Below are 12754 nucleotides of genomic sequence, written 5' to 3' on the forward strand. Positions count from 1 at the left end.
TCGATTTTCATCACATACCTGATAAGTAACATTTTCATTTGTTTAATATTATTATTTACCGAGTCGATCGGTTTTCATCACATACCCGATTATCTACGTTTTTTTTTTTTTTGGTTTTTGAGTTCTTATAATGGCAAAAATTACTACAAAGCAGCAATTTGAAATGCTGGCTGAAAAAATGGAAGCGGAGACAGTCAGACGGCAATGCTACACACCCAGACGGTAACGCCTAAGCCCGAATCGGGGAGACTCCTTTTATGCGGCAACGTCACCCTGATTTCCGAACCGGAGCCGGAGGTAACTTGTCGTTACACCACTAACAGCTCCAAATGTTTGTTTAAGTGTCTGATGTCCAATTCATCATAATACACACCAGCTCCCGTTCCTTCATCCATCCTCGACACATCTGTGAAATTGGCAAGACTGTCTGGAATTGGTCTGCCCTAAACTCGCTCATTCTTTTCCGAAATGATTATGTCAACTGTAACGAAGTCCAGAGTAGGCAAGATGTAGTCGATTTCCTTAGCCCAACATGGCTACCAAGCCATGAGTGTTGCCAATATGTAGCTCTCTGATCCTCAAATCGCCTGTGGATGCCTGATACTGAATATGCATGGGTTGAATATTCAGTACATTTCCAGTAATGAAAACTGAAAACATTACCTTCACAAACTGTGTGGTGGAATTAATTCCTGCAACCCCCTTACAAAACAAAAGATACACATATTTTGTTTTAATGTTATTTATTGTTATATTTTTTAATTTAGAAATAGTTATTTAATATTTGTTGTTGTTTTATCATAAACTTATATTACAGCTAATGAAAAGAAAAAGAAATGTGTTTTTTATTTTATTAAAAAAGAGGCAAAAATACTTTATTTGTTTGAAAAAAAAATAAGATGAAGATGAACATGAGAGAAATAGAAGAACAAAGCAAATAACTAACAAATACTTGTGTGTATGTGTTTCTATTAAAAAATACTAGTAAATATATGTAAGAAGGACAAGTAGTAGTTGGAGTATTGCAATGCAAGTTAACAATGGATGCATGCACTTGGAGTGTGTGTTTGTGTGGATTGAGGGGAATGGACAAAATGCAAGTGAATGCAAAACGATTCATGCTAGAAAAAATTACAAAAAATAATGACAATCTTAAGGATGAAGAATGAAAATACTAGCAGCAGTAGTAGTACGACGACGAGTGATTGTTGTGGTGTTTCTGTTTTAAATTAGTATATGGTTGTACTTATTATGATTATGAATAATTTGCTCCTATAAAATGTACGACTTATTGTTGTTGTTATTGTTAGTCTTTTCTCCATTCATTTGTTATGTTTATAAAGTTTTTTTTTTTTTAATTTCCATGTTATTTCATGTTTTTAGTTTTTGTTAAGGGCACGTGTTGTGGGTGATCGGGTGTCACATCTACGTCAGTTTTATTATCCCTCAGCTGTTTTGCCATGGTAGATCAATTATCACTTTGTGAAAAAATATCTAAGGCAAAACACATCTGGGATCTAGTGGAAGTAAGGGTGGTGGAGGTTATGCTTTTAGAAGAGCTTAGCTTGGCTAAGATTTTTCCACAAAAAATCTTTAATTAGGTGAGTGTTTTTTAGGGGGGATTTCGTGGACTGGGCTATGCTGTAAACTGCATTCAAGATCTACAACAGCATGCGACGTTTTGTATTAGTATTGTTGTTGTACGTTGTTGTTGTAGTTTGCGGCCATCATGACGAACCAAATTCAGCCATCCATTTTTCATATTTATCTAAATCAGCCTGTGAAACACTCTTGTTGCAGCGGCTAATGGCCTCCATGAAGTCGTGTTTCGACACCGGCAAATCGACTTCTTCTTTAGCCAGTTGGCGAATTTCTTCTGGCGTCAGGCCGGCAATACGACGACGCATAGACATCATACTAGCATCTCTGAAATGGGAAATTGTTTTAATGTGAATTGACATTTTTTGTTATTTTATCAATTCATGTTTATTTACCTGCAAACATTTGTTATATCCGCGCCCGAATATCCTTCCAATTTCTGGGCAATTTCTGCCAGCTCCACACTTTCATCCACCTTGACTTCTCTTAAGTTAATCTTTAGCAATGCTTCACGACCCTCACTTGAGGGTAACGGTATGTAGATACGTTTTTCTAAACGCCGTCGCAAAGCCTCATCGATATCCCAGGGGAAATTGGTGGCAGCCAATACCATAACAACTTTATTGGCCTCCTCACTGCCCACACCATCCATTTGTACTAGCAGTTCGGATTTGACACGCCTGGATGCTTCATGTTCTGATTCGGAACCACGACGGGAGCATAGCGAATCGATTTCATCGATAAAAATGGTACTCGGTGCATAAAACCTTGCCATTTCAAATAGCAAGCGAACCATTTTCTCCGATTCGCCACGATACTTTGAGGTCAATGTTGACGAAGATACATTGAAGAACGTGGTACCACATTCGGTGGCCACCGCTTTGGCCAACATTGTTTTACCAGTACCCGGTGGACCAACCATGAGAACACCTTTCCAGGGCCGCCGAATACCCTGATGAGAATAATTGAAATATATTTAATTGAAATGTATTTAAATCATTGGATTTTTTGTAGCAATTTGACTACTTTGTTATATTTAATTTCTGGAATAGATTGAAGATCTGTCTGAGCTTAAAAATCCTACGCCGACCAACTAAAATAGCTGATGTGCACGACAATTATTGGCAGGAATGACTCCCAAAATTAGATCAGATACCACCACCTCCGCCAATGTTCAGAACTATAATCCAAATCAACTGTATAAGCAAGACGTCCCCATTTATTCCTATATTTTTGTTGCAAGTGCCTATTTCCAAAAAAGGCCACAAGATTCTGAAAACATCCTAGATGAAGCTGATACCTTTTTCACCTATATAATAATAAAAATTATTGTTATTTTTTGCAAACGTTTTGGCCCTGTGACCCATATTTAAATATGTATACAAAAATATCTTATGACCCACTAATAATTGGTTAAAACCCCCGTTATTTGATAACACTTTTTTGCTGGATTGGAGCGTGCTTGTTTGTAACAAAAACAACTCTCGATAATTGTAATTTAAATGACAAACATCAATGTGTTGCGATTACTCGTTGGGCTCTTGTTAGGGTCTGCTTGCTGTATGAAATCGTGACACTTGATAACATTTTATTTACGATCTATATTTGGGTTTGACGTCTACTCACTATATTTGGAATTACGACAAGGCGGAAGTTTTTTTAAGTATATTGGGTCAATATAACGTTGTGCAAACAACGAAAGATAAAAAGTCTGACGATGATACTTTTAATAGCTTCTACTTACTTTGAAGTAATCCGGCATTAACATTGGCAATACGACAGCTTCTTCCAGCAAACGCTTAGCATCATGTAAATCGGCAATATCATTCCAACGTATTTTGGGATTACGTTGTAAGATGTCACGTTCTAAAATGCATGTTTAATTTTGGGTATACAAACAAGAAACACTTTTATTTTTAGACACCACACCACTTACCCAATATATCAACCAATTCGGCTTCAATGTGATTATTTGGTTGAAATTTCTTTTCTTCCTTTTCCTCTTGATCGGGTGATTCATCATCTCTGGCCTCGTCATGGTCTTTGTTGGAGCCATTATCATCTTTGTCCTTAGAACTAGTGGAGTTGGTACTGCTAGCAGCGGATTTCCGTGTAGTGGATGGGCCACGTGAATTAACTGAAGAACGCGCTGAAGATGTACCAGTATTCGATTTCTTGTTTAGGCCGTTACTTGAAGTACTGTTACGTGTTGGTATAGTACTTTTTCCAGGTAATGGTTTTTTACCCGGCACACTACGATTACGATTGGGTACTACAGGTCTGTAAACAAAAGAGAGGCGACGTTTCAATAAAGCGACAAAAATTATAAAGCTATCGATAGCAACGCGACTAAGACTTCCCCCAGAAAGAAAAATTTTATTGTAGGAGTCAAGGTCGCAATGTCTACCCACTGTTTAAAATTTTCCTCACGATCCGAGAAGTGGTGTGTGTTGAAGTTTTATGAAGTAGATACCTGAATGAATAGACGGGCACAGTCCATCTGAGAACTGAATTTTGAGTCATTTGTTTCGAAAGATATCTTGCCAACCAGCCAATTAAGTTGGTCACTAGAATTTTTTGAATTTTTGGGTAATTATGTCAGAAAGCATGGAATTGTCCACGTAAGGAATTATATCGTTGCAGTCAAAATCATAAACACCACATTAACTGAAACGTTCAAAAAATCCTCGAACAGCCCTTAATCTGCACTTAAGCGAAAAATTAAATTTGTGTAGGGGAGGACTGTAGACCATCTTTAATTTAAGTTTGAAAAAGGTATTACGATCTCATTAGCCTTTCTGTTCCTCCTGTCTTTTTTTAAGACTAAATATTATTGCACTGTGTAATTTAAATATTTTGAAGAATTTAACAAGATCATTAAAAATATGTAAGACATTGTTATTACTTTTGCCGATACTGTGCATTAGGGAAATTTCCTCTCAGCTACCCTACCTCTCACTCAAACCCTATTATTTTATTGATATCTATTAATGCATTGGAATATTGCATACGTATCATTGAATGTTCAATGGTGGGAATTCAGTGCTTGCAAAATGTCATCTCAATTACGTCAACGAAATCAATTTGATGGAACAATTACAGAATTAGTTATATAACTTTATACAGTTGCGGACAAAAATAGCCTGGCTAATTTCAAAAAAGTACAAATCATTAATTTGATTGAAATATTTGTTCTTTTCTTCGGTATAATTTTTGAATACTTCATCACATCGACTAAAACAGTAAAAAATTATTAAAATTAAATAAAATTGAAAAAATTTTACAATTCGGCCGAACTCAGAAACAATGTTCCTGAAAGCTTTTTAACTTTTATTATTAAATAAAGCGCATTTTGTATAAATAAAGCGAAAGTTTATACAAAACAGCAGATCAAAATTATTTTGCAAAAATATTGTCTGCTACTGTACGAAATTCAACATTATGAAGATCTCAAATGTGGTAGCATAAAATATTCGACTGTAAATGAAACTTTTGTAAACAAACGTCACGAAATTCAATACTTGTTGCGGTTTTTTCCTCGAAAAAAAAAAAAAATGGAAGGGGCAAATGAATGTATTGATTCGTAACTCGTCAGTTAGAAATGAGGAGAAAACACCACAAAAGTTTGATTCTCGTTCACCTTTTATCGGCGTGGAAAATATAGAAATGATGAAAATTAAAACAATGAAAATTTTGCACTTGAAAATATTCTATCAACTCAATATTGAATGTCAATGGTAGCAGCGATGTGCCTTTTTAAACAAGTACGTCCATATTTACATAGGGCAATTTTCCTTGCGGCAATTGTCAATTTTATGTAGAGACCCTCTCTCACAGACAAACTGACAATTGCCGTAAGGAAAATTGCCTAATATAAATATGGAGGAAGCATTCGAAAATCAAACAATATTCCAAAATTGCTTCTTTAAGACGATTCGAATTCAAATTCGTATGGTTGTAGTTCGAACGAATTTGAATTCGAATCGTCTTAGTGAAACAAGCCCTTAAAGTTCCTAGTGTAAATTTGACATATCGACGACAAAACATTCGTTCTCAACTATTGTACAGTGGCTACAACTTTCGTATTACCAAGGGTATTTTGTGTATAGACTATTTACAGTAGCTTAGAAATAGAATGTGTCACTCCCTTTTCTATGCTGATGCTTCTTCACAGAATGGTAGATGATAATATCTAAGATTGGGATTTAGAGACGATGGCGTATTCCGCGAAATATTTGATGCACTATTGTTTTCTTTCCGTTATGCAAAATTAATGAAAAAAATGTTTTGAGTTCTTTTTAACATACTTTTCTGGTTTTGGTGGTCCCCATACATCAGGATCTTTTGGTGGTGGTGTCCAAATATCAGGGTCAGGTTTAAACCATGAGGCGGGATCTTTGGTTTCTGTTTCACTGGTTTGTGTACGAAATTTCGATGCAAACTGTGAACTTTGCAAATCCAAAGTCATTTCAGACAAAGTGCGTTGTATGTCCTTTATCTGTGTGTATTCCTTGTTGATTTGCTGTTTAACCTGGCAAAACAACAAAACAATTACAGTTATTCATTTATCTATATTTATCTGTTGCAGCAGGTCAACTTACCATAGTCCATTTACCCTTTCTCAGGGGATCATTAGTTGAGCTTATCATGCGAGCCAATAATCCTTGTAGACCTTCATAGTATATGGAAGCTGAGTCATAGTCACCGGTTAAGGCCATATCTCTGGCCAATTTTGCATTCTCACATATTTCCGCTATTGAAGTCTTGGACATCACGGTCATTCCTACACAAGATTTTGTCTTTTGCTTGCCTCCTCTCAATAGCTGTAAAATAGTATTGAATGCAATTAAGCGTGTAAATTATAAAAAATTGTATATGTTTGTGCTTTTAACTTTAACCCTCAAATGACAAGAATTGAACGCTGGGTTTATGACTAAACTTGAAATTCCAAAGATTTCTAAATGGATAAAAAATTTCCTGGGATTAAAGTGGATCCCCGAAAATCTATTTTACAGTTCTTTTTATATATAGCATAAATACTTTTCAAGCCCGTTTAGTATATCTATTAGACTAATATATAGAACTATTACTGTAGGGTATCTCGCCCTTCCCTTTCATCAAACTCACTGTCACTATGCAACAAATGATGCCTCCTTTATATGACCTGCCCGTAGAATGTTTAGATATAGAAGGACAAGTAGCTGAAATTAATAGCTGTCACTCAACCTGAAACCTGGCTATTTATTGCATTAACACTGAATGCTAGACAATAGTGAGAAGAGGAACTATAAAAAGAAGAAAATTTAAATGGGTGACAGGAAAGGAACATTGAATAGTTGCTACAGATATTTCACAAATGGAAGATTTTAAGTATCACCATTCATTTGAGCAAACTTTTGCTTTACTTTCTATTTTAAATACCTCATTATACTCATACGTGAGTTATTGCGAGTGCCAGCTTCTTTGAATTTCCTAAACTAAATGGGTCCTTAGGTATTGTTTTTTGTATAGGCACATGTACGTTTTGTTACTTGAACTTTAAAGTCGAGGTTTTTCCTATACCAACCTCGTAAAATATTAAAATTTTCATGGAAATAAATCAATTTCTGTCTGGAAGATGCTAATTTTGACGAGAATATCAATGTTCAAAGAGAAGAGGAAGTTGTCAAAGAAGTTCAGCTCGGCTCATCTAAGTTTAGTCAGCAGATGAAAAAGCCACAACAACAATAGATAAAGAAGGGTTTGCTTCTTCTTTTGTTAGTCATTTTGTCGTTTGTTTGATGTATAGAAAGTAACAATAATGGAAAATGGAAAGTGTGAACGCTAGCTGATTTTTGTTTTAATAATAAAAACTTCAATTTAATGTTTACGACAGCGCACCTAACCGTGTACATGTATGTCACACTTTTTTGTTATGCTCATAATAATAAACATGCACCTACATAAATTTTCTTTGCTGTATATCGCCCTTTATACCAGCTAACTAAAATAGATCTCTTGACCTTGTTCTGGCCAAAAACGAAACATCAAAAGCATTAGTTAATCATTGCCGACTATCAATTATTATTATTGCACAAAGTTATTGCCAATTGAGTGAGTGGCAATTAAAACTGGCTGGATGAGTGTGTAATTGCTGTTGTTGTGGCTAGTTGTGCCAAACCAGCCCACTTGCATTGTATGGTCATCATTTCTCTTTTGGAAGGAAATAAAGACACACCAGAAAATGTACAACCATTTTGCACGCAATAACCATTTTCTATAATATTTATAAATAATAATATTTTCCTTATCTTCGACAACTCCTCCATCATTCCACAATATGTACGTCATTTAGTTCTGTCTCGTCTTGCTTCTTTATCTCACGCACTTTGTCAATTTGTTTTTTTCTTCTTTTAATTTCAATGGCTAGGTTTTTTATGGCATTCGTTTTCCGTTGGCACACTTACGGTTATTGACATGAGTATTTTAATTTATTATTTACTGTTCCCGTGCGAAAATTTTTTAGATATTTTCTTAATTTATTAATGGTTTGTTATCCAAAGCTAGCTTTATAAATGGAACTTTTATTTTTTCACTGCATTTCTATTTCTTTCACAAAGTTAATTTGGTGATGGCAGCAAAGCGATTAATATAATAATCAACGAAATGATTACCGAAGGTTATCGATTACTGTTATCGGACGTTTAGAATAATAGGTGTGTTTTGTTTACCGAAAACTAAATTAGTTTTATGCCAAGTTTACACTTGCGCTCCAAAATCCACTGGATTTCACGAAATCCTGAAATACACCCCGGTGTTTACACTTATTTTTTGTTGATTTCAAACGTATCGCAATGATCAAGGTAGAAGCATAGTCGCAGCTGATCGAACATGAATTTTCAAAACAAGTTGTTGTAAATTAAATTAATCATCAACAATTTACGACAATATAGAACTTTACAACTTTATTTGGAAAATTATCGTAAAATTATCTATAGCTCTGTTCCTTTACGTTCAAGAATCTTCAAGTTTTACCACTTTTTACTCGAAAAGCGTTTCTTTACTTTAGACACAATACAGTTCATATGGCAGCAGTTTTCAACTTTTACTACTTTTGCCGGTTTTGCCATTTTCAGAAGTTAAGGAACAGACCATATACATCGTATTAATTGTGTATAGTACCAACAAATGAAAAAATAAAAAAATGATATCGTTGATACATCATAATAATAAATTCTGATAGATAAAAGTTGTGCTCAGAACCTGCAAAATATTAGTACTTGCAGTAGTTTTTCCGTTTAGTGCTAAAAATGCGTTCCCGTACACCGAAATCTAGCAAGACTTGCAATTCTCTTTAAACAAAAATAGCGACGAATAACACCCTCTTCTCCTGTTTTCTGCCATAAAATGTTGTCCTAGTAGAAACCAGCAGCAAGCATGTACATATGTTCATTGGTATCTAATATTATAACTGATACGTTAATTTTGACATTTCTGCTGGAGTTTTTGCAATTTCCGTAATTTTTCCGTTCCCGTATTTTTTAGGAAATTTGTATGGGGAAGCAAGTTTTGACAATTCGCTCTATTTTCTAAAATTACCATTAAAAAAGTACGGGAACACAATGAAAAATATGTTGCGGGCCTCAATAGAAATTTATATTTTTTTAATGTTTTTTAACTTTTTGGATGACAGCATTAATAACCTGAATGCACCAGCCAACAATAAAGAAATAAACCGGATACAGTTTGCTGGTAGCACTGGTGATTGAGAAAATAGCGTTGCCAGTAGCAATCATTCATAGGTTAGTGAACAAGTAACGCAACCTAAGAAATACAACCCGGCCTCATATAGGGCTTTGTAGTTGAAAATGACCAACAAAGGCCAATAAATGTAAGAAAATGGGAAAACAAAGAAAAAGAGGGAAATTCAGCGTCGTTTTCCTCCATATAAAAGCACAGAAGTCGACAAAGAAAGCTTCTTTTACAAAGTGGTGCCGGTAATATAAACCGTAAAGGTGATTCAAGTAGCCGTTGAGATCAATAAACTATAAAAAAAACAACCAACCAAAACCCATTGAAACAACAATAATTTTGCTTTGTTTGAAGACATTGAAGTCTACTTTTTATTTATGTTGTGGGCGTTATTAATATTCGTAAGTGTTAATGACAAATTGTGTAGCGTCTGTAATTCTATAGTTGCATTTTGTGTTTTATTTTATTTGAAGTGTACGCCAAACTGTAAAAGCCAGACGTTCACTGACCTCCTCTGCTGTTATCAAGGAGGGGGTCAGCATTTAATTATTGGTGAGGCAAAAATTTTAATCGAAGAGCGGAAGATGTCATTTCACAAAACGCTTGACTTATTGAATTGATGACCATGCCAATATATGTCCGCTTGATGAGTTTCAAACGAATGATGTTTATTTTGAATTTGCGAGTAATGCACCCAAAAGCAACGGCCATGCACCTGTAAAAGAGAAAAGAAATCAACTATGAGAAAATTTTGCTAAGTACAACAAAAAAATACTAAACAAAGAAAAAAGATATAATTATTGAAAACTAACAAAAACTAGGTTAAGTTGTGTTGTCCTAAATGTTGTCGAGATATTAAAATTTCAAAAAGACTATTTAATTGTGAGGAAAGTTAACGCCAAGTTTTAAAAGTGAGTGTAGGATTACCCTTTTGTAGCGTTTATTCGAGAGATATTTAATTGATTTTTTTTATGGGAGTCAACATTTGAATAAGTCCCAAGAAACCGCTAACAGAGCTCTTTTAGGCAGGTCTAAGAGTAAAAATTGTCGGCCCTGGTTGGCCTAAAAAGGTAACTAATATAAACGTAAGGAAGGTGATCTGAGTATTGACTCAAAAGAAAGAGGAAGTTATATAATTGGTGTTAGTTTTTCAAATTAATGTTTGTTTGTTAGACTTAAGTATGAAAGACTTTATAATAAATATTTCCTGTGTTTAAATGTAAAAGAATATGATGTGCTAATTGTTTTGTAAAGGGGGGATAACAAAAGGTAAATTGTGAAGTAGGTGTGTGTGGGAAACGGGGCCTTTCTGAAAGATATGAAAACAAAGGATTGAAGGGTCAAGGTTGGGCGGGCTATGTGTGGGTGCAAATGTCATCAAGCACCTTTGTCACGGGGTATTTTGTGTTTGTTGTTTGTTTTTGTGTATGTCTTTGTGTTCACTCCCTTTTATTGTGCATTCCCTTAGGCTGATGGTTTTAGGGTTGGAACCGCCTTGAGAGCAGCTCCCCTGAGTTAGTTGGACCCTCCACCACAGTGCCGCACAAGCGCGAATGTAACAAATAGCATTGTAACCAAGTAGTTTAATATTTTTTCACATTGTTTACAAATTTTGATACTGACATTTTTTGTTGCAGCAATTCGCACATCTACCTTGTTTATTGTCATACGTGAAAAGTGTTGCAACTTTTGGTACTTTTTTAGGCAAAAGCAAGGTTGTATATCATGTGTACTGTGATTTCGATGTTGATTTCGCTGAAATCACGAAATGAGATGATTTCATTTTTGTATGCGAAATCATGATAAATTTTGCTTGATTCCGCGCGAAATCACGAAAAGCCTTTGAAATCACGAAACGAAGCCGAATGTAAACCAAACATTAGTTAAAATTTGTTTTTGGCTTTCCCCTGAATCGAATCGCTAGAAAGTTAATAGTCACACGCGCAAATACTATAGAAGGGCTCTTCCTCTCCGCTCTCTCTCATAAACTCTATTTTCTTTACCGCAAACTTTGCCCGTGTGACTACTGACAAATCAAACGAATACGTTGAGGGCCAAACCTATAACTCTGCGTGTGCGTTCAAAAAACAAAAAAAGCTGTTGTAATTGAAATCACAAAAATAAAAAAACAACAAACATTTAAATAAAAAATTGTGAGTTTTTGGTGGATTTTTGAAATAATTCTTAATAATTCTAATTATGTGAATCGCTTTATTTTTGGAAAACATTTTTGACATTTCACAGTACTAAACTGTTTTTTGTTGTAATTGTTGACTGATGCATCTACCTGGTAATTGTACCATGGTTAATCCCTACCTGTCGCTGGCGAAATCATTTTTCCCAAAACAAAAAGGAGTGTATAAATTTCTAAGAATTTTTATAAAATAAAGAATTAAAAACTTAAGTTGCGAACATTTTTGCGGTAATTCACGGGACGGGAATTTGTAATGGAGTGGAGTTGGAGTCCATGTCTAAAGCTGAACTAGTGATGGGAAGGCAACATAAAAAGCCTTTAGGGTGATGAAACAAAATAAGATGGGTTTGGATTAAATGGAGAACGGAGAAAGTAAGCCCAATTCCGCTTGAATTTTATGGCGTCTTTTTTTTAATGTGTGTTTATATAATAAAGTTCTTTGCACAAACAATAAATGCATTTTATTTATTCTGGGATATTTCGCAATGGCTTGCATTTTTATAGCATCATTAGACAAATTAAAAATCGGACGCCACCAATCACTTCTCAAGTAGAAATTAAGAGAATGACATTTTTTACTGTAATAAGTTGTACCAAGATCTATTTAACAGGTCACGTAAGTAGCACAACAACAACTCTATTTTGGCCGAAAATTCTTCAGTACGTCAAAATGTTTGTTTACGTTTTCATACAATTTATTCACAATTACAAAATATTTGACAGATTGAAACCAATCAGCTGGCCGTTTTACGCCACCTTATTATTTCATCATGAGTTGTACCCACTTTTGTTATTTTTGAAACACTTTTCTATCAACAATATTCTGGAGTCTAGCTAAAGTAATTATTATTTGAAACATTGTGGCGTTTTTATTGGGATATCGTTTGCAATTTTGCTTTTTCAAAATAGTCATTGTTGTTGTTTTAATATTTTAAAACAACTAGTTTATTAGTGGATACTATTTGGCATTGTTCGCCAAGGGGTAAGGCAGGGAATACTATAGTTTCGATTCTCGCCACAGAATCTCATCAGTTCCCCTGTTTTTTGTTTGTGGATATTCTCCACCGAAGTTATTTTTCAATAACTTCTTCAACAAAAAACTTGTTATACCCATGGTACAATCATTACAAGTTAGGACACAGCAAACATATGATTACAATTTTTTCTTGAGGTCCGCCTATTGTGTCGAAACAGTTTTGACAAAGGTTGACAAACGACAAAACAAATATA

General features: G+C 34.7%; 1 protein-coding gene and 1 long non-coding RNA gene across 2 annotated transcripts in view; both read right to left on the reverse strand.

The window, feature by feature from the left end:
• Window positions 1–1376: 1376 nt before the first annotated feature.
• On the reverse strand, window positions 1377–8249 carry Kat60 (katanin p60). Its single transcript, XM_073990286.1, has 7 exons — window positions 8046–8249; window positions 6201–6422; window positions 5907–6130; window positions 3536–3879; window positions 3344–3465; window positions 1995–2551; window positions 1377–1926 (listed from the first exon to the last, which is right to left on the reverse strand). Exons 1-7 carry the CDS (start codon window positions 8055–8057, stop codon window positions 1728–1730), a joined length of 1680 nt encoding a protein of 559 aa, XP_073846387.1. The 5' UTR covers window positions 8058–8249; the 3' UTR covers window positions 1377–1727.
• Window positions 8250–9667: 1418 nt separating this feature from the next.
• The window catches only part of LOC141405781 (uncharacterized), a 33871-nt gene continuing 30784 nt past the window's right edge, over window positions 9668–12754 (reverse strand). The window contains exon 2 of the long non-coding RNA XR_012413266.1: window positions 9668–10045. This is a non-coding gene — a long non-coding RNA (uncharacterized lncRNA). The remainder of the gene's footprint in view (window positions 10046–12754) is intronic.

The sequence above is a fragment of the Musca autumnalis genome, unplaced genomic scaffold (genome assembly GCF_047663935.1).
Source record: "Musca autumnalis isolate F117 unplaced genomic scaffold, ASM4766393v1 scaffold_1, whole genome shotgun sequence".
NCBI lineage: Eukaryota > Metazoa > Arthropoda > Insecta > Diptera > Muscidae > Musca > Musca autumnalis.

Excerpts from the sequence above, each read along its gene's own strand:
- Kat60 (XM_073990286.1), bottom strand. Across the intron at positions 6,131-6,200 it reads GAAAGGGTAAATGGACTATG|GTTAAACAGCAAATCAACAA; the intron begins GTAAGTTGACCT and ends TTGTTTTGCCAG. Across the intron at positions 2,552-3,343 it reads TAATGCCGGATTACTTCAAA|GGTATTCGGCGGCCCTGGAA; the intron begins GTAAGTAGAAGC and ends TATTCTCATCAG.